General features: G+C 40.1%; 1 protein-coding gene across 1 annotated transcript; it reads left to right on the top strand.

The window, feature by feature from the left end:
* Positions 1–618: 618 nt before the first annotated feature.
* Positions 619–26,413, top strand: LOC102781626 (rap guanine nucleotide exchange factor 4-like). Its single transcript, XM_006786697.2, has 30 exons — positions 619–713; positions 4,970–5,112; positions 7,419–7,507; positions 8,340–8,486; positions 13,009–13,081; positions 13,431–13,486; positions 15,815–15,921; positions 16,090–16,211; positions 16,680–16,863; positions 17,150–17,234; positions 17,712–17,772; positions 18,727–18,803; positions 19,249–19,395; positions 19,760–19,854; positions 19,984–20,069; positions 20,447–20,525; positions 21,037–21,187; positions 21,272–21,360; positions 21,446–21,473; positions 21,574–21,649; positions 22,197–22,343; positions 22,496–22,593; positions 22,796–22,921; positions 23,090–23,268; positions 23,398–23,488; positions 23,605–23,655; positions 24,705–24,792; positions 24,875–24,939; positions 25,062–25,116; positions 25,225–26,413. Exons 1-30 carry the CDS (start codon positions 646–648, stop codon positions 25,350–25,352), a joined length of 2,991 nt encoding a protein of 996 aa, XP_006786760.1. The 5' UTR covers positions 619–645; the 3' UTR covers positions 25,353–26,413.
* Positions 26,414–27,703: the final 1,290 nt, after the last annotated feature.

Genomic DNA, 27,703 nt, shown 5'->3' with positions numbered 1-27,703 from the left:
CTACTGGATGTTTAATTTGAAATCTAAGCACTACATGAATGTATTCATAAATCACAAATTCCAATGAATACAAATTAGTTTTAAGTGTAGTTTTAAAAGACTTAGAAGAAGGAACAAATCTGATTGTGGGGGTATTGCTGCTCCACAGTTTGGGGGAAAACACGGAAAATTTGAATCTGGAGCAGGTCAGTGATGTAAGAAGGAAACCAACTATGAATGGCTTTGGAGACAAACAACGCTCTACAATGTGGTATGTATAAAGTCTATAAACATGCACTACGCTGGAAAAATTTAAAGTTAATGCCCCCAGCCCAATTAAAAAAATCTCAGTTTTGATCAGTACACATATATATGTGTGTGTGTATATATATATATATATACATATATATATATATATATATATATATATATATATATATATATATATATATATATATATATGTATGTATATATGTGTGTGTGTGTTGTTTTTAAAAAGAAATGTATATATATATGAACACACATCCCGTAGTTGTGTGAGGCAGAGGGGCGGGGAGGGGGAGTCAGAGCTCAAAACCATTAACGACCACCGACAACCGGGAACCCTCCTCCGGTAAGCATCACAGCGTCTAGTGACACACACACGCACACACACAGCCGGGGAAGATGGTCGCGGTGCAGACGTCCCCTAATTCGTCCCCATCGGCGGAGTGGATCTGCTGCCTGGATAAAAGGTGGGTGAAAGCACTACATGACCCAGTGCCACGCCGCGCGTCCCCACACAGCAACGATTGTGTCGTCTCTGCCCTCTTTCATTCATCCGCGTCAACGTGATTAATCGGAACCGGTGATCGCTGCGTGTGCAGTGTGTGACTGTGCAATAATAACGTGATACGCCTCATTTTGTTTTAGTATATTATCGCTGTCATTTCACTAAATAGACACCACTTGTCGCCCAGTTGTACAGACTGCAGTGCATAACAATACACACCGATTTTTTTTTTAATTCCTGTTTTTGTATCTCCGGTCAAAAAGGCGTTGGTGGCTTCGAGGTTCACTGTGGTGTCTCTGCACTGCATGGCTGATGATGAGACGCACATGGTTTATCTCTGCCTGCTTGAATCAAATAGCCATACATTTTTAAAATACAACTGTGGTGTGATTTGAATAAAATACTAGAGGCCAGCCAGCGCAGGCAGTGTGTTTTTTTTTTTCCTCCTCCCGTTTATCTCACAGTGCTGCATGAGGCTACGTTAGTCTAGGCTGACTGAACAGATTAGAATAACCGAACATCCAATTCACAGTTTGTCTATCAACAGCTCAACAATCCAAAAGCTGCAGCGATTAGAAAATCGTTTAGTCCACACTGTGCCTGCCCAATTAACAGTAAAGCTCCCTTATTGTGCTGAAAAAGCTCAGGGAAAGGGCTCGAATAAATAAACACGATGAAGAGCAGCACTACAGTAATTACTATAGATCATAGGCAGTGACATATATGACATGCACAGCACAGCTCACACACACACACACACACACCCACACAGCTATCTGACACATCCTCACATTACCAATGGCAACCTGAAGCAACCATCTTGTCTCCTAATCCTCACCTGGAATAAAACTGAGTGGATAAATGCAACTATTAGTCACTGATAAGGGTATTGACAACAGACATTATACTTTTTAACCAGTTTAACTATTAATTAGTCCTTGGGTTATTTTGGCGAGTAATTGAACGGAATATAAATTGTCAGAAATTAGTGAGAAAGGCCTCGTAGCTTTCCAGAAGCCCAGTTGGCATCTTCAGATTTACAGTGTAAAAATCAATGAGTTGTTACCATAAAAGACACATTACCACCAATAGTCAACTCGAGATGCTGGCGCCTTTAAATTCTCTGAACATTCTTGCTTAAATATATTTTACAATCCGTAATAATTTAGAAATTGTTTAAGTTCCAGATTGCTTCAGTTTTAGTTGCACATATTTTGAATAATTTGCTTAAAGTAGCTTATGCTTCTGTAAAAATTCAAAGGGAGGTGTGATCTTTGCTGTGGTCTGGTGAGCAAGTGGGGAATGTGATTGGTTGCAGACTTACAGCCACTCCCTATTTAAGAGGGCTTCTCTTTGGCATAAGCCATTAGCTTGGTGGTCTAGCACAGAAACACTGCAAATAAATGTGGTTTAAGTTTAACGATTGTGTTCAGTTTGCAGCTTTGATTGAGTGTATCCTTCTCCTGCTCATATATCTCATAAAATAAATGTGCAAAATGTTGTTGTTTTTTTCTGTTTAAGTCAGTGCTGAAAACATCTACCGAAATTAAGGCTAAAATAATTATGTTGGAAACTTAAAGTCACCAGTATGCAGTATTAGCTGGATGTTCATAAAGACTCTGCAGGAAATTTCTGTAGAGCACTCAGTGCTTTTAAGCTATCCACCTCTTATTCAATCAATATCCAGGAGTGTGTGTATGTGTGTATGCGTGTTTGGGAGCTTTCATCTATGCTAACTGTTGATGTGAGCAAGTGAGGAGTGAGAGGCAGAGAGGGGAGGATGGTGAAAGAAAGACAGAGGTTAAGATACGACTGTCTGTAATATATCTGTCCGAAGACATTTATTGCCAGTGGCTGTGAAGTATGTGGGATAAGATCTTATTTGCTTTGTTTTCTGTTGACCCAGGAGTTAAATAGATGGTACACTCAACGTACACACAGCACCAAGCCAGATCCAAGTTTATATTTAATGCCTTTTTTATTGCAGGAAAATATTTTTGTCTAGCACTAGGGTAACATATCAAAGTTGTAAGTCTTAGCAAAAGCAATTCCTCATAGGTGAAAAGTATAAGTGTGCGTATTATGTAGGTTAATTTTCAAATCTTGCAAAACTTGATGAGTCATTTCTAACTCTAATTGGTCATTTGAATGCAAAGTGAGCAGGGTTTATGCTGCTCAGTGATTTAACACCATCTCTGGTTGTTAGTGGTGATGCAGATGAGTGTCAGAAGAGGTTCTTGTATACGATCACATAATCTGTGTTGCAGTAATGTATTAATCCACCAGGCGAATAAATCTGTTTGTTTTGAATCTGTGTGGCACTTTGACAGGCTGCCACAAATCAACCTCTGATTTATTTGTCTGTGAACAGTGAATTTTTCCAGATGGTTGTTTCAAGAAACAATCTGCATGACCTTCTGCTGTCTCTTGGTTTTTGTCTTCAGTGTGTCACGCCGGTCGATTTGTTAATCCTTTGTTTGTGTGTGTGTGTGTGTGTGTGTGTATTCGCACACGCCATAATTTGTGCTTGAAAGCTGAGATCTCTGCTGACACGAAGAGTGGGGGAGGGAGAGGGGAAGGCTGACAAAAGGAAGAGGTCGAGGGGAGACATGAAGGGACAGTGATAGAAGGTGAACAACTCTCAGGTCATATTCTTCTCTCACCAGCGGGGGAGGCAGATTCCTCCCGACAGAAAGCGAGTGAGCAAGCACAGGTTAGTGGACAAAAGGGAAAGGGCGAAGACTTAACCAGGGGACGATATGTGAAGGGTGGTGTTTGTATTACCCATTCAACCCTGCAGAGTTCACCTCCCTGTCTCTCCCTGTCTGTCGTAGTGTGTGGGAGCCCACCTGTCTCAACCATTAACCCAGCCTACTCTGGGATATGACACCTTGTTGAAGCAGCTTTAGGTGGATGAGTCAGAGACCAAAAAAAATAAAGAAAGAATGTGAGAGGGGAAAAAAGACCCACCTTTAAAAGCTCTGAGCTCGTGGCTGATATGGGAATAGAAGATAGGCTGTGCAACGCGGCCTTTGATCTGTTTTTATTGTGGCAAACCCTTCCAGGTACACGGTGCAGGTACATTTCATTGCTTCGTGACACACGTGCTCGGCGTTTATTACCACACGTACCTACATGTGAGTAAAGTGGGAGTCACTCTTGCCTTTGAGCTTGCAGAGCAGACGTAAAGGGATAAATAGGGCGTTTGGTATGTGTAAGTGGTGGCACTAAATGCACCAGGAATCTGTGCTTCTAGTGAAAAGGAGAAAAATGGGTTGCATATGTCCCCTTCAGTCTTGGCTATCATGTTCTAAAAACGGGCAAGTCTTGAAAGGGGAAGAAGAGAAAAGTAGATGGTGATTAGAGAAAGGTTTAGAAGAAGCAGACAGAAAGGAGTGAGGGCTGGGAGTGAGGGAAGAGGAAGGAGATGAAGCAGAAGAGGGGACTGAGAGGCTCTCATCTGTGAAGGAAGAGCCCACAGTGCATTAGCTATTCTGTAGGAACACACACATATATGCACACACAGACACTTACACACACACGTGCAAGGATGAGTCACTATCAGGAAAAAAAGGGGAAAATAAGTGAATGAATGGTGCTAAGTGCAGTGTGTTACTCTGAGACATTTTGGCTTGGTATTTTTGCACCACCTCGTCTCAGAACAGACTGTTTAAGCTCGCAGATCAAACTTCTGTGTGTGTGCGTGCAGTCTCTTGTGTGTGTGCCTGCTTAGATGTCCAACAATGACTTCGTTGTGTGTGTGTGTGCTCAGATTTAAGCGCATTAGAAAAAGCAGCAGTACAAATGAGATCTTACATCAACAGCCTGTGGGGGGCCTGAGCTGAGAGAAACTGTGCCTGCAGCTCTTCACTGTTATCACTAAGACACCAGGCAGAACAATGACAGTGTGCTCTCGCACAAATATTCATAGAAAATATTATAACAATAGAGCAGCCTTCTTACTTAAAGGGCAATATCGCTGCTTTCTCACGGTTTAGTCCATTGACTGATAATTGCAATTGTCTAACATGACTGCTAGTGAAAGCATACTGCAGGATTTTGATTGATTTGCTATCGTTCAGGCTGAAATAGACCTGAATAAGATAGATAATCCATCACGCTGAACAAGTTACATCATGCCAATTGTTTCTTGCATAACCCCTTATACACCTTTTTAATGCCTCGTGTGGGTTTAACGGTGGCTCTTCCTCTGCGCAGGCCTGCGGAGCGCTCGGGAGAGGACGTGGATATTATTCTGACCCGATTAAGAGAGGTCAAAGCCTTCCAGAGGTTCCCACCTCCGCTCCTACTGCAGATCTGTGCCTGTGCCTTTTATGAATGCCTGGAGAAAGGCATCACGTGTACGTACACGCACGCTCACAAACACACAATACTGACAGGAATGTAAAATGATGTCTTTGATGCTGTTGAGTTTAATCAGGCTCTAAAGGATTGGAGGAAATCGTCATACAGTATATAATATACCTTTTTGTCTCCTAAGGAGAGAGCGCAGTAAGACTTAGGATGCACTGGAATGCAAAAATGTGCCTAACCTTCTTCAATGCCTGTTTTTAACTAATTTGTGCAATAGTAATATTAATATTATTAATTGTTCCTTGTATTTGCTTTTACTTTTGCTTATGTTGCCTCATCCTCTGTGATTTAGTTCAACTGTGTATCATTTTCCCTAGCTCTCTCCCCTTCCCTGATACCACTATATAAGTATAAGTATACTATAAGTATACGATATACTTACAGGAGTAAGTATATACAGTGGTATCCTCCCAATACTCTGTTCCTCTTGCCCTATTGTTTCCTGGATCCAGTCTGTTTTATATGTTTTCCATTTGGACTTCATGCTTTGTCTTTTTGATTTTTCTGCAAGCAGTGGATTTTAAATCAATCAGCCAATATGTGATTGAAACACATCTTTAATTCAGTGGGTTTAACAAAAATATTGTGTCAGCTGTTTAGGAATTACAGACATTTTTTATTCACAGTCCACCGTTTTCAGAAGCTTAAAATTAATTGGACAGTCCACCGAAAAGCAGTTTCATGGCCAAGTAGGGCCTGTTCATGTAATTTCATGACAAATTAAACAGACATAATATCTGGATTTGATTAAAAGTCTTGAATTTGCATTTTATAGCTTTTCACATTCATTTTAAATATGAAGCCCAAAGAGATGTCAGTGCCAGTGAGGGAGGCCATCATTAGGTTTAATTTGTTTTGCTTTCAGTCTGTCAGAGTGATAGAAAAAACTTTAGGGGTAGCCGAAGTATTAATGTGGTGTATTCTTAAAAAGGAGGACTGCAACGACCAGCTCAGGATACCGAGAGGCCTAAAAGACCACAGAGGGCAATTAAAATGGATTATGATAGAAGTATTTCTATGGTTAAAGCCTCTGTTATACTTCCTGCATCCATGAGTCTGAGAGAGTCCAAGTGATTTAGGTAAATTTCATCATCAGAAGATGAGCGCAAGGGTCCGTGTATGCATCCTGCCTGTTTTTTGTGACTGGGTCTCCAGCTGCCTGTGTCTGTATTCACAATGGATTATAATCAAGGCTTATGAAAAACAACTTCTAGCCAAGTCAAGGACACTCCTGAGGAATAGGTGTATCATCTAAAAAATGTTAGGGCATGGGTACATAAGGCTGACAGTGGAACTGGGTCACTATAGTATTTATTGATGGTGAGACTGCTGATAGATGATAGAAGCAGCAGGATGACCTGTGAAGCGTACATGGCTGTACTCTCTGCTCAGATTTAGAAAAATGCTGCAAAAGCATACTGCAGAAGCAACCCAAGAGTTTCTCAAGGCAAAGAAACGGGATATTCTTCACGGGTCAGGTTAGTCACATGATCTCAACACAGCAGCGCATGCTTTACAGTTGCTGGAGACTTTTAAGTCATAGAGAGAGCCACAAACAAGCAGCAACAGAAGGTGGTTGCAGCAAAGACCTAAGCAGAGCATTGAAGGGAGGAAATACAGCATTTGGTGACATCCATGGATTGTAGACTTCCCACACAGTCACAAAGGATTTTCATCCAAGTGTTAAAAAAAATCCTTGGGTTTAAAATCCTGTTAGTTTGTCCAATTAATTCTATATAAGTCTTTGAAATTGGGGGATTATAAATAAAAATGTCTTTTTACCGTTAATGCAAATTAAAGCTGAGAGTCTGCACTTCAGTCACACCACGACTGATTGATTTAAGATTCACTGCAGTGACGTAGAGAAGCAAAACTGCAAAAATTGTGTCTTTGTCCAACAAATTGTGGCCCTATATCCAATATACTACTTATAGTAGTGTAATTTAATGATCACAAAATCAAGACAATATTTAATGTAGCTACTTTAACACCAGCGTTTTGTCACTGTTTTGCTTATTTGAACTCAAGTCATTTTATTTTCAGTTAAAGATAAAAATATTTAAAACGCTTTCCTTTATAGGTGCATTCATAACCTTTTCAAACACATTTCAGTTTATTGCAAATATATTTATTATTAATTTATCATTGTATCAAAACCTTTTTGGCTGATGTCTCTTTCAGCAGTGATTGTGGTTTATCATCAGATGGCAGGGCATGTTTTTATGAGTGCTTTTGTCTTAGTGATGTTTTTCATCAGCTCTCAATGTGGTTTAATGTATTTTACTGCACGCAGTGTTTCGACAGGGAGACATTGGCACCAGCTGGTATGCAGTCCTTTCTGGCTCCCTGGATGTCAAAGTGTCAGAAACCGCTAACCACCAGGTGAGAGTCACATTGAGAAACATACATGAATAATGACTTGGATGCTTTTGGATTGGTAATGTTACTTTCATGGCTGATATTTCCTAGTGCTCTCATATATTTTCTATCAAACAAGATCCTTTTTAAGGGGCTTCTACTCTGTCCTGTATGTTTGAGAGCTGAATTTGTTTGACTCTTTAGCCTCCATTTGTGCCTCCCTTCCTAAATATACCAGAGCGAAACTGCCACTGAGAAATTTGGCTTCCCCCTTACTTTAAACCCTCGCTGTGAGAGCGTGGAAATAGAATTATACTATACATGTAGTGGGGAAGAATGACACGTGGGAGGAGAAGGAGAGAGGATTTGCTTCGAAAGAAAGACGGCGATAAGAAGCTCCTCTATTGTGAGACGTCCTTTTCATGTATGTAGCCCTAAAGTGAAATTGGTGGCCTACTTTCTGTGGCTATATTTGAAATGTCAGTTTGGACAGCTGAAAACGTTTCTATAGCAAGCAGTGTATTTGTTTGAACCACTAAGCATTGAATATGCGTGCATTGCTTCCCTCTAGCCTGCCCAATTATATACAACACCGAGAGATGTTTGTCTTACAGTAAACAGCAGTTGCTCATATTTGGATTTATTTGCATTCATTTGCAGATATTAATCTGTCTGCTTTCCATGTCTGTCCGAGTTCATTAAAATAACTTAATGCACATTGCTTGTAGCTACTGCTGTATAATTTCACTGCTTTGTAGCAGCATAGTGAATGCTGCTACAAAGCATGTTTGCTCAATAACAAATGCTCGTCTGTTATAGAAACACAGTGACTAAAAGTTGTCATGTCTGTGTGCAGGATGCAGTCACAATCTGCACGCTGGGGATTGGGACAGCCTTTGGGGAGTCGATCCTGGACAACACGCCGCGCCATGCTACCATTGTCAGCAGAGAGACCAGCGAGCTGCTCCGGATCGAACAGAGGGAGTTTAAGACTCTCTGGGAGGTGTGACATGAGATGAAACTTCATGATTCTGCATGAACTCCATTGTGGAAAGAGCTTTGCTTTTGAGACTTTTATTGTAATTGTGCTTTTAACCACAAGAGGGCTGTCCACCATTACGGTGCCTTTTTGCACATCTATTAGTTGCACACCCTCGGGTAACTTGACAGTGATTTATTTAAAGTATACACAGAGTGAGAACAGTGAGAAAAATCTAAACACGATTAGTTAAATGATTCCTTTTTAATTTCTTTTAATTGGATTCACATTTCCTACTTGGAAAAATAAAGGTATTCTCAGATTTCCTTTAGCCTTTGAGTTGATAACAAAATATTTTAATTCTGAGAAATATTAAAAGGATGATTTTAAGGACATTTTAAATGCAATTTAACGTTGTTAAGCTGCTGTAAAGAGGTTAATCTGTTTGAATAGGTACAATTTTTTAATGTATATGCATAATAGTTTTGGTTTCTTAAACTAAAAAACTATAAAACTATGTAAAACTAACTATAAAGTCCCAAAAATGCCATTACATTTTCTGTTTAGGCAGGTTACACAGATTCCTACAATAACAAAGCCGCAAACAAAAGGACGTACTGTAATTCAGTGATCTGTATCTGCATGTCTGAAATACAGTTTTCTGCCTCGGATGAACTGTCACGTTTCTCCAGTGAGGCAGCCATCAAAACAAAAAGCCCAAGGACAATTCTTTTAAGAAACCAGAAGATGCTTACGAAGTTTTCAGAGTATGTTTTCCCTTAAAAAGGGATTTACGCAGCTTGTGTGGAGTTTGCATGCTCTCCTTGTGTACTGCATGGATTCTCTCCTGACATGCTGGCTTCCTACCACAGCACATTACATGCACAGGAGGTCGAGGGATGTGAATGTGAGTGTGGTTGTCTGTCTTTGTGTCTTGGTCCAGGGTGTTTCTCCTTCTTTTGCAAAGTGACAGCTAGGATAGGCTGTAGCCATAATACCAAATACTGTATATTCAGTAACTAAATAATGAGTGGTAATGTAATAATATATACAATCTTATTTTACACTCTCATCTAAGCTGAGTATTCATAAACATATTTAAACATGAAAAGATCATACACAAGGGGCTATACATTAGGCAAGGGAAATAATATTGATATTACTGTGCAAAAGTCTTGAGCCACCCCTTATTAATTTATTTATTCATGTAAGGAGCCAGATTTTTTCCAATTGTTAAATTGAGACTTTCTGAAGTTCTTTGAACGTTTTTTCTTTGGTTATTGGCTGCTTTTTTTTTAATTTTTTTTATTCACTCTCAGTCCAGTCCTTTTACTATTTCCATGTTTTTTTCTTTGTTTGTTAAAATAAGAATCAAGTACATGAAGTATTAAAAAGTAGCAAACTCAATGAATGAATCAGTGTTGTGTCAAAATACAACTTAGCAAAGAATCTATTTTAAATGCTATGTTTGGGCAAATAGCAAAAATTAGCATTAGCATTTTTGCACCAATAAAGTGACTCCCATGAGCTATTAGCTGAAATCTTGGTAGATCTTAGCCTGGTGGGAAAATTGTCCTTAAGAAATTTTGAGGAAACTGGACAAGTGGAGGACTAAAGAAGAAGTGGAAGGCTTAAACTATAGATATGTTATATTATAGGAAAGTCATGTCCTTAAGAACAAATATGTCAAAAACTTGGCGCAGGACCAGAGAGATGCTTCAGACCCTTCAGCTGAGTTATCTGCAGCTTCATCAGAAATGATCTAAGAGAAGGAGAAGGTAAGTCAAAAAGTTATTCTTCAGGAAGGGAAACAGGAAAATTAAGATGAAGTATGCCAACTTACAGAAGAACATGGTGGAGGCTCTGGCATTGTTTTGGGGCTGCATTTCAGCCAGTGGTGTTGGGATCTTGTCAGCACTAATGGAATTATTAAAACTGAAAAGAATCATCAGATTTCAATGCAACAGCAATAGCAAGTAATAGATTTGGTAATACCAGATATTGAATTTCGATCTCATTATAGTACCTTGCAAAAGTTTTAGGCATGTGTGGAAAAAAAAGCTGTAAACAAAGAATGCTTTCAGAAATATGAATGGTTGTTTATTGGCCCCAAATGTATTCTGCAGCAGAACGACGACCCCAAACAGACAGCCGAAGTCATTATCAAGTATCTTCAGCATAAAGATGAACAAAAAGTACTGAAAGTGCTGGTTTGTTGTTGTTTGATGTGTGTGTGCGTGTGGCATTTTATTGTGTGACCCTCCTGCGTCAGCTTTGTGTGCTTTATAAATAAAATAAAAATATGATTTGATAACAAATGATGTAAAAGCTCACAGTCAGTTGCAAAAAGTTACTATATCGCACAACCTACTAGTATGAACACACACACAGCCTTGCCCCGAGAGATTTGGCTTTGTAGTAGATGCCTCTCCGTGGGCCTCCTTGTTGGAGTTACAAGCTCCATTCACTGTTTCTCTCTCAGAGAGGAAGTCGTGGCAGAGCTGGGCAGCACTTCACTGTAACCTCACAATGAAAGACTGTGTGGTCTGAGCTGCTGTTTGGGCTGACAGGTGGTTATTTTGTATTGCAGAATCCAGAATCTTTCCGACCCACACTACGGTTCTCATCTCGATACAGCGATTGTGAGAAAACAGTAGTTTTTTTTTTTTGATGGTTCTTATTTTTAATGAAATTGCAGGTAATTGACAGTTTGGTTATAAAAAACAACTATTTTCTGTCTGGTGTTTTTTGGCTTTTAAATCAGATTTTAGGACCCCTCTCGCAAACAATTTTATCCATCACATTGTTTTGATTTATCTGGTCTAAAAAAATAAAAAAGACTTTTTCCCGTGTGACCGTGGATGAATTGAAATTCAATTTACTCAAATGTGATTCCTCCATTTTGTGCTACAGGAACACATGAGACCTAGATAAGACAATAATTGGTTATTAAAGCGACGTGTGCCATCGTATTATTCAGCTCGTAGAGTGTGTGTGCGTGTGTTTTTGACTAAGTGCACTCTGTCTCCCTCTCGACTGTCTATTTTAAGGACAGTGGACATAAAACAGAAAACATGGCCTGAGGCTGTTGTCTTTTGTTTGTTTTGTTTTTTTCCTAATCTTATCTCCAAAATATGGCTCTCTGTGTTTTATGTGTGCGCCCGTGTGCAAGGACTAATTTGTGTGCGTGTGCTTGTGGTGGAGACTAAAAAGCTACAGGATGAATGCAGTCATGTGTTTGATGAAAGGATGAAAGAAAAAAAGCGCTGCTCCATAATTCTAGTAAAATCGAGATCAAAAAAGTGTTTGAATGGGAAATAGCCTACAGACATGTTTTTATATTTAACAATTACTGCTAATAATTAGCTGGTCTGGACTGTGGTTACTTCATTTCTCTTTTCTGATTTATTTCTGTGCCCCTTTTCACCTGCTCTACATTTCTAATGCCAGCTTCCCCTCTCTTCTATTGGCCACGTTTCTTTTGTTAGCCTCCTTCCTTTCCTCCTCCTCTTCAACACTACTTCTGCCTTTCCCTTCTCTGACTACTAACCCCTTTTCCTACACTAGAGTAGCTCAGTAATACAGAGACTCGAATCACCCTGGTAACCTGTGAGAGAAAGTGGCTTGGTTCCTGGCGTGATCGCAGTGAGAGAGGGTGAGTGAGACGGAGGCAGACAGTGGGGCGACTGTGTGAGTGGAAGGGAGGAAGAGAGAGGGGAGAAAAAAAAGGAAGAGAGCAGCTTGTTTTGAGCAGGATGCTATCCGGTGGCGTGTGCGTGAGTTGTAAAGGAGCAGAGGGCAGCTCTCTGGGGTTTCAGTCCCTTCAGTATTAAGCAGCTGAGTGTGTTAACTCAGGTGAGTCGGGCTCCTTGACTTTAACTGTGTCTAGTATGTAGTGTGCATAATCTTTGCTTGTATGTTTTTTTTTTCTGTTGTTGTCTCTTTACAGAATGAAACTCCCTGGAATCACCTTTGTGCATTTTTTACTATTGACATGAAGTGTTTTAGCTTCACTAGCTTCTGGATCGAGTGTGTGCAAGAAAAACACGGATAGGGGAGCGTTTGTGTCTTTAGGTCAAACAGATGCTCTCTCTGTTTCTCTTCCAGTGTGTGTGTGTATTCCTGGCAGTTGTCAGAAAGCACGGGTTGCTTGATAATGACCTTGCAGAAGAGCAGTGGCACATTCAGACACAAAAGCTCTGACTCTGTGTGTTTCATAATCTTTGCTGCAGAAATGTACAACTGTAAGAACAGCATCTGCACACATCAAGGCAGTCTAACCTTTGTTTAAATGCTGCGTGTGTGTGTGTGTGTGTGTGTGTGTGTGTATTATATAATGTTGTTCTGCATGTAAATGATCTTGGTTGTACAAAGGGCTTTGTTTTGAGGGGCGCTTTTGTGTTCAAGCAACATTGTGCTCTTTAGCGAGAGAGAGACGGAACAGGAATGGGTTTTGATGTTTAAAAGATGTTGGTGCTTTATAGATGATACCCTGCTAGAGGTGTTTTCAAGACTGATGTGGCCTCTGATGTGTGTTGCTTCTTAGAAGTATCGTCAGAGCCTGGCTGCACTGTTGGCCCCTCCTTATGGAGCCATGGAGAGTGGATCCAACAATGACAGTGAGTAGATGCACAAGTGGACACACGGGAATAGAAAAAGACACTCTGGGTGTTGCTTAAATGTTTATTCAATGAACGTTTTTTACGCGTACAAACATATTGCAAGTAATAAATTGAAAATGTGCAGCAGATGCACAAAAAAAGATGGAGACTTCTGTATGATGACTAAAAACAGGAAGCAGGTCTTTTCCTTCCCGGCCTGTTAAAAGGATGGATGAGTCTATATTGTGTATATGTAAATATAAAATTGTTATGTTTCTTTTTTTCAAGTTGATATACAGTGCTTTTTTGCTTTTGGGAAGCAGAGCATCCTGTTGTGCTTTAGCATTAATCTTTTTTTTCCCCTCAGGACTCACAGACAAAGACAACATGAATTCAGACTCTGCAAACAAAGCTCACAACAAGGTAAATGTTTCCTCCTGATTACATTTTCAACCTAAATGAAGTTCTTAGATTAGTTTACTGTAACTAAAAAATGAGAAACAGACCCAGCCTTAAGTTACAGAAAGCATGACTTAACAAAATTCTAGACCATCATAACCTGACTAAAAAACCCACTTTTGTCACTGCTTGTCAAAATATCTCTAAGCAGAAGTTTCTAGACAAATTTAGAACTGTGCAAAAATCAGCTGAGCAGCAGTTGTGTATTTTTTAATGTTTGAAGCAATGCTATTAATGCATTTTGAACTTAAATATTTTTCAGGTTAAAACCTTTATACATTTAAATGTTAAGTTAAGACTCTTGTTTTTCCATTTTCCCAGTTTTCGAGCCATGTCTACACTGTTTGCAACTTGAAGGGTAGATACATAAAAACCTGATAGTGATCATAATTGAAATTAAAAAGATGCAGTTAATTCAAATACGTAAGTAAAATAAGCAAAAATAAGTAATCATTACATCAGCTCAATGTTTTGTTTTTGTTAACATCCAAAACTGAAAGTAACTTGCATATTTCTCGGAAACGTGGTAAACCGGGCCACGGGGGTCATAGAATCGAGCTGTTTTTTAATGCTGCATACTTTCATGTTTGTGAATGAACCAGAGTGCCAGAATGAATTTTGGAAGTGCGTGTATTTTCTGAGGAGAGACCGATGATGACTCACAGCTGTGATGCTCTGTAGTTATGCTAATGTTAGATAATGCATGCACACAGAAGAAAGATCCCATCTGCCCAATTAAAATGCCTTCCTTTGTTGTTTTCAGAAGCAGATGTGTGTGTGTACACACATCTGTCATTTTCCCTGCTGTCTATGCAGGTGCGCCCTATAAAGGATGTGTCTGCTTGTATGTGCTGTGTGTTTTGATACAGTTTTACTGTTTGAGTGATCCATAGTTTACGTGAGCAGCATTCAGAATCTGCACATGTACACATTCACATATCGCTGTAAGAAAAAAATTGTGAATTATTTGGAATTTTTTGCATTGATTAAACATAAAACCTGAGCTGATCTTTGTCTAAATCATGATTATAGACACGCAATATAAGCAAACTGATGTCAGACATTTTTTGCACACACAACAAGGCTACTGAATGCTAAGTGCTGCTTGTTCTGTGCTACTCAAAATCACATTCTCAATTAATGAGATTTTAACTGTGAAGCATGGCGGAGGGAGCATCATGTTAGGGCCTAATTTGCCAGCTGAACGCTTGGTTGGCTTGCCGTCATTGAGGGGAACAAGAAGGAATTAAAAATGTTATTACTAAAGGTTTTACACGAGAATGTGAGGGCGGTAGGCCATGACATGACACTACAATGTGCAGTCAACCATTTTTTAAATTTTATTTATTTAATAGAAAAAAGAACATTGTACTCATAAATATATTTGATCAGTGTGTGATTATGTCCAAAAAACAGATGCATTGTCATAAAATTAGAATTAAATCATTAAAAATACATAAAGGTGGGCAATGGTTTGTGGAAGCCGCCATGCTGCCCAGCTATCCTGAATACAGTGGCCAAGAGGGACATCGCCATCCTGAATAATTGCATTTTATACACATATACATATGTAGCACACCAAAGGTAGAGGAAAAGAGAAGTCGTAGGCGTTGTGTCATAGAGTTGTGTATGATTATGTATTTAAATAGGGAGGGGTAAGAAACCAGAAGTCAGTTAACAGAAATCTGTTGACATCTATTGCTGATATTTTAAACTTTCTAACTTCAAGGTTGAATACTGCAACAATACAATCTACCAAAATACAAAGGTAAGTCAACATCAGAGTGCTTTAACAAGAGGAGAATTTATCTTTTGGAATACCCGTGTTCTGATCTTAAGCAAACTGAGATTTTGTGGCTGTTTAACCAAAATGTCCCATAAATATCGATGAGCAAGAGCAGTTTTATGGGCGCGAGGCTCCAAAATGACTCTTCATCACCGTGCAGAAGCTACAGGAAACATCAGATGGTTATTGTTGCTGCTAAACAAGTTACTAAATTCATTTCATTTCCTGGCCTGCACTGTGAGTGACTACTCAGTGTATCCAATAAAGAAACAACTGTGGATTCTTACTTGAGTCAGATTGCGATCGGACCACAATCCTGGATAAATAATGGTTCCCAAACTTCTTCTTGCCAACACACACCACTTGAAGCTTGACCAACAAAATTAACAATCAACATAATGGATTCTATTGCAGCCTATTTTACAAAAAAAAATCTCAATCTAGTCAGTCAGAGATTTAGATGGACTAGATGAAGTCACCTAAGCCGACGTCCCTGTGTTCTGCAGATCCCCTCAGAGAAGCTGCAGAGAGCTGGAAAGGTTCTCCGCAACGCCATCCTGTCCAGAGCCCCTCACATGATTCGAGACAGGAAGTATCACCTGAAGACATACAGGTATGGGGGTGTGCAGTTCTGTTTGTATTTCTGAAAAGTTATGTGATGCAAGTGCTTGGGGAAGCTTTCTGTGGATGTGGTGTTGATTTACAGAAAATTACATTAAGTATTTTTAAACCTCCCCACAGTAAATATACAGTAAACAGTGTGTTTACATGTGTATTGCAGACAGTGCTGTGTAGGCACAGAGCTGGTGGACTGGCTGGTGCTGCAGAGCGCCTGTGTGCTCACTCGCTCCCATGCTGTCGGGATGTGGCAGGCACTACTAGAAGAAGGGGTGCTAAATCATGGTAAGTCTGATGTTTCTCATCATGCATATCTTTGGGTTCATTTCTTCCCGTGAGTCATCTTAACATACTAAGTCAATTCCCAAACCTCAAAGCAGCTGAAAAGCTGGGAGACGTTATTCACACTCCACGCGTAACTTATCGTTTAGAGCGTAAATTAGAATAAAGTGTTATTGAAACTTTGAATTGCAAATTAGTTTTAGACCAGAGCCAGTGTGTCTCCATTTGGCTCTGCGCTGGAATGTGAGTTTTGAATCTAAACATCAATCATCAGGGAGGGTTTCTCTTTGAATGCTAGAGTAAGAATTAATGAGTTTCCAAGCATGAATATAACATATAAATTGAATCCAATCTCAAAGTCCTTCACTTCAAAGAACATGGCTGAAATGCTCTGAGATGAGAAAACAGTTCATCTGCATGCACGCTCGTTTATACTGATGCTTTGACTGTGTGTGCTTCTCTGCTCTCCAGTGGACCAGGAGCTCGGTTTCTATGACAAATACCTCTTCTACCGTTTTCTTGACGATGAGGAGGAGGACACACCGTTACCTAGTGAGGAGGAGAAGAGGGAAAGTGAGGAAGAGCTGCCGGAGACCATCCTCTTTCTTGCCCAGATTGGCCCTGATGCACTGCTGCGCATGATCCTCAGGAAATCGTCAGTATTGTTATTTAGTCTTGAAATACAGATTCAAAATACATTAAAAGCAACAATATCTGGCAATATAGTGTTGCTTTTTATCCAATAATTAACATTCCCCTCTGATACCAGAGTGCTGAAGTGTTCGCTAATTGAACCCAGTCATATCCAGTCATACCAACATTCTTCATATAAAGCATGTGAAAGAATAGGCAGAGATCATCTGTCATAAGCAACTTTATTGATGTGCATGCATGAAGTCTTTATGGTGACTGCATTGTGACTCGCTCCTTTGTGTCTGCAGGCCTGGTCAGAGAACAGGCGATGACCTAGAGATCATCTATGACGAGCTGCTTCACATCAAGGCCTTAGCTCACCTCTCCAACACTGTGAGTTAGCTGGTGTGCCACTCTTTTACATACATACAAGATGCCAAGAACATTGTTAATGCATCAGAACCCCACATCACGATCTTTTTATGTTTAAAAATGGAAGAAGAAGAAGCTGTTATACTATTTATCTCGACAGTGTGGTGCTCAGTCTGTTCTGTGCTCGCAGGCGTTTTCCATGCGCAGAATTAATTAAATGTGTACTGGCTCCAGAAGTACTTTTGTTGTTCTTTTTTTTTCGTTTATGCAATCACATTACTGCCACGTGGAAATGTGTATTATACCATTAATAGGTCTGTAATAACTACAGAGATTATGAAGGTGTATTTTTATTTGGCAACAGTAATTTACCTACTTTCAGGTCACTTTTTATAACCTTTAAAAACCTTGATCTGGGCATCTTCTTGTTTAGTTTCCGTTTTTGTCTGCAGGGCAGCAAAATCCAAGAGTTTTGAAGCAGTTTGTTTTGGTTTGCAGGTGAAGCGGGAGCTGGCGAGTGTGGTGATCTTTGAGTCACATGCAAAAGCTGGAACTGTGTGTGAGTCTTCTTCTGTCACAGAATACATTTTTCCTTCTGTAAAAAGGTCTTTCAGCCTGTCAGACAGTACTGGTCCCCTGCGAGGACAAGTTGAGGCAACTGAACTGAACCATCCATTTTAAAAAGGGGATCTAAGATTACTCCAGACAAAGTATTTATAGAACAGCGCAAAAAAAAAGTTGCATAGATCAGTTTTTAAATTTCCATTAGTGCTATTGATTGCAGTGCAGTCTTAATGTGTATCTATCTTTTAGCAGCTGGAGCATGCTTATGGAAACAGCCATCAGTGGATTACTCAGTAACACTTTATAATTCGGCCTGTGACTAATTGTCCTGTAATTAAATGGAATTTCGATGCATTTTATTTGAAATCACAATATAATTAAATTTACTTACAGATACGTAAAGGTAGGTTTACTAGAATAAGGAGGTGAGAAATAAATATACTGTAATTAAATTTAAGTAATGTATAAGTAACTTTATGTAGTGCATGAGTAGTTGTTCTTAAAATTGTGTTAATATTACTTACAGTAATTTACAGCTATCTTGCTGTTTTGTTCTGCGGTGTTAATAAAGTACTGCTCGACAGCTTGCATATATAGAGAAGACAGAGATAGTGTGTCAGTGATAATGTGGTGCTTGCAGCCAATTTTGCACTGAAACTAAATATAACCTACTCCTGACCAGGTTATGTGTTCAGCAGATGTTACCACGGTGATCTAACCACATAAAAAGAGAGCTACCTTCATGATAGCTAACCCATTAGCCTCACCCTGTGCTACACCCATGTAGAGAAAATGATATATTCTAAAAGGGACGTCTAGATTTAACAATTGTGTTTGTGACTTGAGTTCTGACTCTAAGAGGAGAAACATGCCTCACAATTTGAAAAACTTCAGGTGTACAGAATGTGTGTGCTAGGACTAATATGTGTTTGTTTTCATTACCTTTCAGTGTTTAACCAAGGAGAAGAAGGCACATCATGGTACATCATCCTGAAGGGCTCCGTTAATGTGGTTATCTATGGAAAGGTGTGTGGGTGCGCTCGAAAGGCTTCCATCCATCTACCTGCTTATGTTCTTTAATTTGATACTTTAACGTTGTTCTAGTTTTCTGCTTCATTTGATGATATTCAGTCTGAATGTAATGGAGCAAAATATGTAGCTCATCAGATCTGCAAAGAGCCGAGCCGTTTTGTGCTCCCTGTAGGGCCGGGAAACACCAGCAGTGAGTTTGGCAAACTGTGCATAGCTCATCGTGACTCATCACTGTGATTAACTGGCTTAGGGGATTGTACTCATACCCCACACAACCAGTGTACAGGCAAATACGCTGCACGCGGATTGATCACGCATGTACAGAAATGCAAAGATGATTCAGAAAGTTACTCGTCCTTCCTGGTATTTTTCTTCAGATCTTAAGCTTGTAAACTGAACATGTGTCTGAGCAAGTTGTGTGTTCATCTGTGTGTGTCAGGGTGTGGTGTGCACACTTCACGAGGGTGATGACTTTGGAAAGTTGGCCCTGGTTACAGATTCGCCTCGGGCTGCATCCATCGTCCTGAGAGAGGACAACTGTCACTTCCTGCGTGTGGATAAGGAAGACTTCAACAGGATACTCAGGGTAGGCAGACAGTTATCCCTGATCTGATCGAAGATCTGTGAAGAAAAAATGGTGGAAACATTTAGTTATTAAAGCCAGCATCTGCTTTCCTCCTTCCCAATGACTATGAATAAAGAACTGATGCAAGGCAGTGGTACACATGTGTATTTATTTCACATAGCAACCCTTTGTTGAAAAATGTGTCTGTATTATCAGGATCTGAAAATAGGGGAGGGAAAATATGCATCATCCTCTGAAGCTGTGTAAAGCAATAATGTCTCATAATGCTTTAATCGCTCATGACGACGCCGCCCCTGTGATGTTTGTCTCCCTCCTCTGGCAGATGAATGGTACTGCACTAATTTTGAACTATTCTATTCCGCAGGATGTGGAAGCTAACACGGTGCGTTTGAAAGAGCACGATCACCCTGTGCTGGTGTTAGAAAAGAGTCCTCGAGCCTCCACACTGGGAAACATAAAGTATGTGTTTGGGTGTATACACACTGTACCTAAAAGTACTTTAAAACTGTGTTTGCAGTATATGTGTATTCCTCTCTATTTTATTAAAAATGTTTGGGTTTTTTATGTGATCCTTGGTGATCTTGGCAGGTACACTGTGATATCAGGAACTCCAGAGAAGATTCTTGAGCACTTCTTGGAGACAATGAGGATGGACATACATCACAGTGACCCAGGTAGCAGAGCTGAATGATCAGATTAATTTGGGATCATATGCTGTCAGGATAGTATATTGCAGGATACTCATAAACTATAGCATAAATTATGAATTATTGAAGAGTGTCTTTTATTAAAAAATGTTACTAATGTGAACTTTTAAACAAGAAATTGATCATTCAGTATTTTCTTTACTATAAAACATGATATTAAATAGGATATTCTGCTGTGGTTTGAAAAGGTTTGCTGCTAAAAACAGCATTAAAACAAGTTTCAGGGGTTTACATGAGTCTGGGTTAGACTCTGGATTAGTACTATCTACTGACAGGATGAATGCATTAAAAATTAAATATCTGCTCGTTTCTTGCTACTGACTCTGCTTCTTCCCGTGTGTCAGACCCAGCAGTGGATGATTTTGTCCTCATGCACTGTGTCTTCATGCCCAACAGCCAGCTGTGCCCTCTGCTCCTGTCACAATATCCTTTTTGTCTTTAAATTCTTTATTTCCTTCCTGCTGTATCTAAACTGTGCGTGTGAAAAAAAAAAAAAATATAAACAGGTCTCATGTTGGGTGCATAACCCTGGTTTTCTTCACGGTTTGCTGCGTAATGTAACAACACTTCCGGCGCCATTTTTAGATTGTGAAACATCAGTTTCTGCTTGTGGAAGTGCTGAAGCAGCAGTTGAGCAGCTGTTCCCTTCACACCTTAGTAACAAATTGTAATCCCAGTTGCACAGGTATTTCTTCCCTAAGCTGTTGTAATGTAAGTTTAGCACTGTGCAGTTAACGCAATACATCCCATGCTTTATTCATTTTTTTTAACATAATGAATGATCTCAAAGCTCACTTTATTTTAACTAAAGCTGCTTGAAAGGTACATTTTTGATTGAGGATAAATGGAGACATAGATGTAGGTATGCATATATCTGTGTTTATTTACTTTAATGGTTCAACGCTTTTCTATTTACCTTTAACCTTGTGTGCACGTACCATGTGACATCGCCGCCTGGCTCTGAACAGGAGAGGTTGGAGTATGCACTCAACAGTAAAAGGAGAGCCCTGATTATGACCCTGCGCTGGGCAAACGCACATACCTACCTGCTACAAGAGGAACCTGCTGCGATCTTTTTCCTGGAGGTGAGCACATTGAGCCTTTCAAATGTAGGAAATCACACAGATCTTCTGCATAGTCTGAGCAATTCTTCCTCTCTGTCTCCGTAGGAGTTGTATGGAAGTCTATCCAATGACTCCCGGATGCTGAGAGCTTTGAAAGATTTGGTACCTGACCTGGAGAAAGTCGTCAAATTGCAGTATGTTTCTGTGGGCTGAACATTTATTGTCATTGCTTTATGCACATGACAAATTCATTGCATCACTTTAAATTTTTTTCTTTAGCTCCGAAGAGGCCAAAGCAACAAAAAAGGTACATCTGTTATATAACTTTCGATACAATTTTACAGTCCACTTCACATGTCGGCTTCATCCGTAGTTATCTGGATGCTGTCATATAATTTATTCAACAGAAGACCCTAATACGACAGTTCAGCAACGGAGAGGAAAGGCTGCAGAAGAAACAGCCAATTAGAAATCAAGATGACAGTAAGTTCTGTGCATTTGTGTGATTTATGTATTTTTTTTCTTACTCATATTGAACCTGAAGGAAAAAGACGTTTTGACAGCAGTTTGCCAAGTTGCCTTGGAATGTGCTATTTAAAGTGGATTTTCCCATTTTCATAAGACAGATTAGATAAGAATATTCCCTTACCCTGCCTGTCATGCTGCCACTTGTGTTTGCACAAAAGGTGTGACAAAATCTTACGGATAGGTTGACAGCATAGATCCACAACACGATTATTTAACTGTCATTCATGTGTGTGACAGCTGGTTGAGGCAGACAAAGACCCCAGTCATCACTCTAACAGAGATCCAAGGGCTAACTTTTAAAAAAATATATAAACTTTTGATTTGATCGAAATGAGCCGGCTTTCATATTTGAATAATTCAGTCTGTGACTACAAAAAGGCAAAACCTTCAGTGAGCTTTGTGAGCTTCCTGCTTCTTCATCTTGGAAGCAGCTCTTTGTCATCACAGATCAGGAGCTGTCACATACCATATCACTGTATTAATTTCACGTGTGCGTGTGCAGTCCTATTGAAGGTGTACTGCAGCGATCACACCTACACTACAATCAGGATTCCCGTGGCGGCGACGGGACGAGAAGTGATCAGTGCCGTGACGGACAAGCTCGGCACTACCGATGAGCTCCTGCTGGTCCACCTCAGCTCTGCGGGTGGTAAGAAAACAGATCATCTTAAACGTGGAGAGGCATTAGCTTGCGGCATCGTCTACTCGTAGATTATCACTTTTGTGTACCTTTTTAATAATTTGCACGTGATGGTGTCTTATGTGGCTGTGAAAGTGAATCTGTCCCGATTTTTGTTACAGAAAAACAAATCTTGAAGCCAAATGATGTATCGGTGTTTTCTACTTTGAGCATCAATGGGAGATTATTTGCCTGTCCTCGAGAGCAGCTCAACAGTCTAGTAAGAGAGTAATGTTATGAACTATGCTGTTATTAAACTGCATTACCACCTTAAATTAAATATTTTTGCAAATATATATAGAGGATACAAGAAATGCACTTAGTACTTAGTAAAAAGTGGCCTCGAAGCAAGAAGATATTAGTTTTATATGCTGATGGAAAACAATGAAACTGTGTTGGTTTTTGTTTTTGTGCGCTTCAAGACTCCTCTTCCAGACCAGGAAGGGCCCACTGCAGGCTCCATGTCAACTTTTGAGCTGATGAGCTCCAAGGACTTGGCTTATCAAATGACGATGTTTGACTGGGAGCTCTTCAGCTGTGTTCATGAGGTATCCTGCTCACCTTTGTGTACATTAAGTGTTGCAAAGACTTTTGTTTTAGAGTCAGAGTCAGTTCATTTTCAGCAGTTTTGCTTTTTCACAGACTGTTGTTAAACCGGCAGGATCTCTCACCTCTCAACCTGCTCTTCTTCTTGTTTCCCCTGTCTTCTTCCACAGCATGAGCTGCTCTACCACACGTTTGGCTGCCAAAGTTTTAAACGAACCACGGCTAATCTAGACTTGTTCCTGAGGAGGTTCAACCAGGTCCAGCTGTGGGTCGTCACTGAAGTCTGCCTCTGCGGACAGCTCAGCAAGAGAGTCCAGCTCCTCAAGAAGTTCATCAAGATAGCGGCACAGTGAGTAGGATGTGGCTGTTAATGTGACGCACATCACTAAGTGAAGTATTTCTAGCTAACAGTAGAGGAAGCTGAGCTGGATGTTGTTGGTTTTCACTTTGGTTTCTGCTTGTGTGCGTCTGTCTGCAGCTGTCGAGAATTTAAGAACCTCAATTCATTCTTTGCCATCATCATGGGGATGAGCAACCCTGCTGTGAGCAGACTGAGCCAGACGTGGGAGGTAAATTTTATTGAAAAACTGAATAATCCACGAACAGTTATGCTGTGAACCAGATCTGCATGCTGCTGTGGCTTAAATCCTCGATTCACTGAGATGCCATCTGCTTTTCCTGACAGAAACTTCCCACCAAGTTTAAGAAGTTCTATGCTGAGTTTGAGAACATGATGGTGAGTTTCATTTTCAAGTCTATTGAAATTCATTATGGATAAACTTTTAGTTGTATTCAACCATGCTAATACTGCCGCTTTGGTTTTATAAGTCTCCTGCTGTCTCCTCAGAGTAAAACAGATCCTTCTTGTGGAAATATTTGTTTTCTTTGTAAATGTCTCTGGTTTTCAGTGATGAGTATTACAAACAAAATTAGGTTCAAACCTGTTGTCTTGGTGACAGATGCACAAAATAATGAAGGGAAAGTCAACTGCATAGGTGTTCACTCACCAGCCCCTTCATTAGATAAACCTTACTAATACCAGGTTGGACAACCTTTTGCCTTCAGAAAGGCTTTCATTCTTTTTGCCACAGATTCAACAAGATGCTGAAAACATTCCTCAGAGATTTTGGTCCATATTGATATGACAGCAACACACAGAAGATTTGTACGCTTCACATCCATGATGTGAATCTCCCCATCCACCACATCCCAAAGGTGCTCCATTGCACTGAGATCTGGGGAATCTGGAAATCATTTTTCCAGTTTCATCATTTGAGCTTTCTGATGTGATTTGGTATCCCTGCTGGAAGCAGTCGTCCCTTTAAGTGGTCATAAAAGGATATACATTGTCAGAAACAGTATTCATGTACACCTTACATCACCACCAACAGCCCGAACCGCTGATATAAAGTAGGAAGGATTCACGATTTTATGTTTTTTATGCTGAATTCTGACTAGCATCCTAGAAGTCCTAGAAGGACGTTTGTGCAGTTTGTGAAATACTCAGATGAGCCTGAATGGCACCATCAACTATACTACTGTATCACTTAAATAACCCTTCTTCCTCATTCTGATTCTTGGTTTCAATTTCAGCAAGTTGTCTTGACCATGTTATCATGCCTAAATCATGAAGTTGCTGCCATGTGATTGACCAATCAGATATTTGCTTAAATGGGCAGTTAAAAGGCATACCTAATAAGTGGCTGGTGGCATAACAGTATGTGTTTTAAAGAAAAAAACTTGATCTATAAATGTATCTAACACCAGAAACTTGTTTGGCAATAGGACCCATCAAGGAACCACCGGTCCTACCGACTTACTGTTACCAAACTGGAACCACCGATTATCCCCTTTGTGCCACTTCTTCTAAAAGGTATGACTCAGTACAGGGCTTTAGGAAGTACTTGAAGATGGACAATTTGGGTTGTGCTTCATTTTAACCTATTTCTTTACAGATATGACATTTACACATGAGGGCAACAAGACATTCATTGACAACATGGTCAATTTTGAGAAAATGGTGGGTTCCTTTTCACAGAAAGAAGAGAGAGCATGTTTTCTGCATGCAGTTTTCTTAGTGCCGTGTTGTTCTTCATTCATGTTTGCACAGCATCTAAAGCCGTTTTCTGTTTGTTCCATCAGCGTATTATAGCAAACACAATTCGACAAGTGAGACACTGTAGAAGCCAGCCATTCAGTAAGTCTGCTTATTATTCATGAGCACACTTTTATCCTCTAATCTTTCGGCCATGCAGACAGACTGTAAACAATGTTTTTTGTCTGCTTTATCTCTGCCTAATGTTAGATCCTGACATTTGCCAGCCGAACAAGAATCAAGCGGAGGTCCGGGGTTACGTTAGGAAGCTCTGCGTGATTGACAACCAGAGGGCGCTGACGCAGCTCTCCTACCGGCTGGAGCCTCGGCGGACATGAGCTCCAGACCCTCCACCACGACGCCTTCTCTGTGATGTTAGCATAAAAAAAAATAAATCAACACAACAGTAGCAAATCGCAGCATTCAGTGACTTTAGTGTTATTATGGACTATTAAGGACTGTGCCGTGAAAAGCCTCTTCTCCCTGAACAAACAGAAGCCGTTCAGCTGCTCTCTTGTCGCCGTGTCTCAGTCAACAGGCTGAGGGTTCATATCGTACTAATTATTACTGTTTGGGACCTGTTAGATAGAACTGTAATGTATAGAACTTGAATCAATATCCTGCATGACTGAAATCCGTAGACCTTGTGTTCTATACAGTGGATTTCTATCAGAGTGTCCTGTAATGTCGTGCTACCCCAAATGAGCCCTAGTTTACAATAAAGTACTGTACCTGCCTGTAGAGCAAATCGTTCTATCCTGATGATCCCACTCATAGACGCAAAACAGGAAACCCCACAAACTGTAGTGATCGAGACTCTTTGTTTACCCTGGTCAATATTAAATCTCTTACTTTATAATCTAAATAAGTCTATAAGGACTTTTGAAAATCTGTAGGATTTGATGTCCTTTAGGTAAATATCAGTGTCCATTAATTAGTTAGACACTTTAAACCTACTTAACAGAGTATTAGTCGGATTAAATCCTTCATGGTATTACCGGCAGTGTTCAAATGGGTCACTGTAGTATTTATTGTGAGTTTTATTTGGAATTAGGGTGCAGCCAAGCGTATAAACCATCCCGGATATGTTCTGCTGTCAGTTGCAATGTCTTAGATTTGGACCGACTGCAGCTACAGAGTCTAACTTACACTTTGAGGGGAAAATCTTGTCATCTCTACCAGTTGTGTTCAATCCATGTAATTTTATTTTTGTATATGTGCGTGTAGATTTTGAGTGCGTTCTTTACAAGTGTCATTAATTTTGCTTTGATCTCAGGAGCTTTTGCTGTGCTGGTGTGTGTTGAGAACTGCAGCGAGGCTGCCTTTTCCCAAAGCAGCCTCTAACTGTACTCTGTGTAGTCTGCCTTGTAAATAAAAATAGCTAATTTAACAGTTCTAACGGTTTGGTAACCTTCTTGAGACTGTGATATTTCAGTGCGTGTGGTGGAGCTGAAGGGATGACGTTGTTGGAAAATCTGTCGTGCAAAGAATATCCAGGGAAAATCAAAAATATTTCAGCCGCCACTGGAGAAGCCCGCCGCCGAGCTTTTTGACTTCAGTTGACGTCTGAAGGCAGGTACGCCAACACATGAGGCCTGAAAAACTAAAATGTGACAAAGACTGGCATTTGCTTACATGTGACCTCTGTGAAAGACAGGAACAGGGAGGCACTATAGTGGGAACTGCTCAGTGTTGTCTGGACTTGAAAAGAGCTGATCCTAGGAATACTACAAATGAGATAAACTGTAGTGTAAAGAGTGGAGATTTCATCCACTTCCTAGGAATGATAGAGGAGAGGAAAAGGTGAAGAGGTGAAAACACTTGCAACACTTGTAGGATAGAGGACAATGTTATTGCCAGGCCAGTGCATTTTGATTTGTACCACTGGGTTTTTTTCTACACTAAAACTGCAAACTGAGTTGTGGAGTTTGCCAGACATGAGGGTACTCTGACACCGGGATGTTGCAGGACTTCTGTTGAGGCCTGTGTACAGTGGGTTATAGCTTTAAACATTTCCCCTTGAATGGGTCATCTCTGAATATTAGAAACAGAAAACAAGCAGCGCTGAGCACAGTATTGAATGAGCCGTGACAGGGATTCTTATGGATCCCAGACTTTTTATATTCACCAACCTTTCATCCAAAAACTGAACTGCAATGAAATACCGTGTCTTTAAGTTTCTACACTGAAACTGCATGGCGGCGAATAACGTTTGCATCACAATTTCCATTCGCCATCTGTATTTTTAAACTCATTTTTAGCTGTAAATTTTTATCTCTTCAAGCAGCCGGTCTCTCGGGATGTTGTTTATTTTATACAGTGCATTTGTACTACATGTTGTCATGATTCACTACGGCTTCTAAGAGCTGCTGGCAGCGTTTGTCGTGTTTTATTTATTCAGTGAATCACCACAAAGTCTACATTTGTACTCGATTACAGTCAACAAGTGACAAGTGTCCCTAACTTCCCATGGCTGATCTCACCTGTCCCTGCACGGTGATGTCAGCACAGCTATCCTGCTTGTTGATGTCAGTGGGTCATTCCTGTCTGGTTGAGTAACACGCCGGCCTTGCCTGGCTTCTCTGGTGAGTGTGTGTTTTTAGCTGCAGAGAGTGTGAGCGGATAGATTTAGGTGCATATGAGGCAGCAACAACTTTGTTCCTAAATGATTTACACTATGTCAGACGCG

The sequence above is a fragment of the Neolamprologus brichardi genome, chromosome 18 (assembly GCF_056152115.1).
Source record: "Neolamprologus brichardi isolate AB-2024 chromosome 18, ASM5615211v1, whole genome shotgun sequence".
NCBI classification, from domain to species: Eukaryota; Metazoa; Chordata; class Actinopteri; order Cichliformes; family Cichlidae; genus Neolamprologus; species Neolamprologus brichardi.
This window is presented reverse-complemented; position numbering and strand designations above follow the sequence as displayed.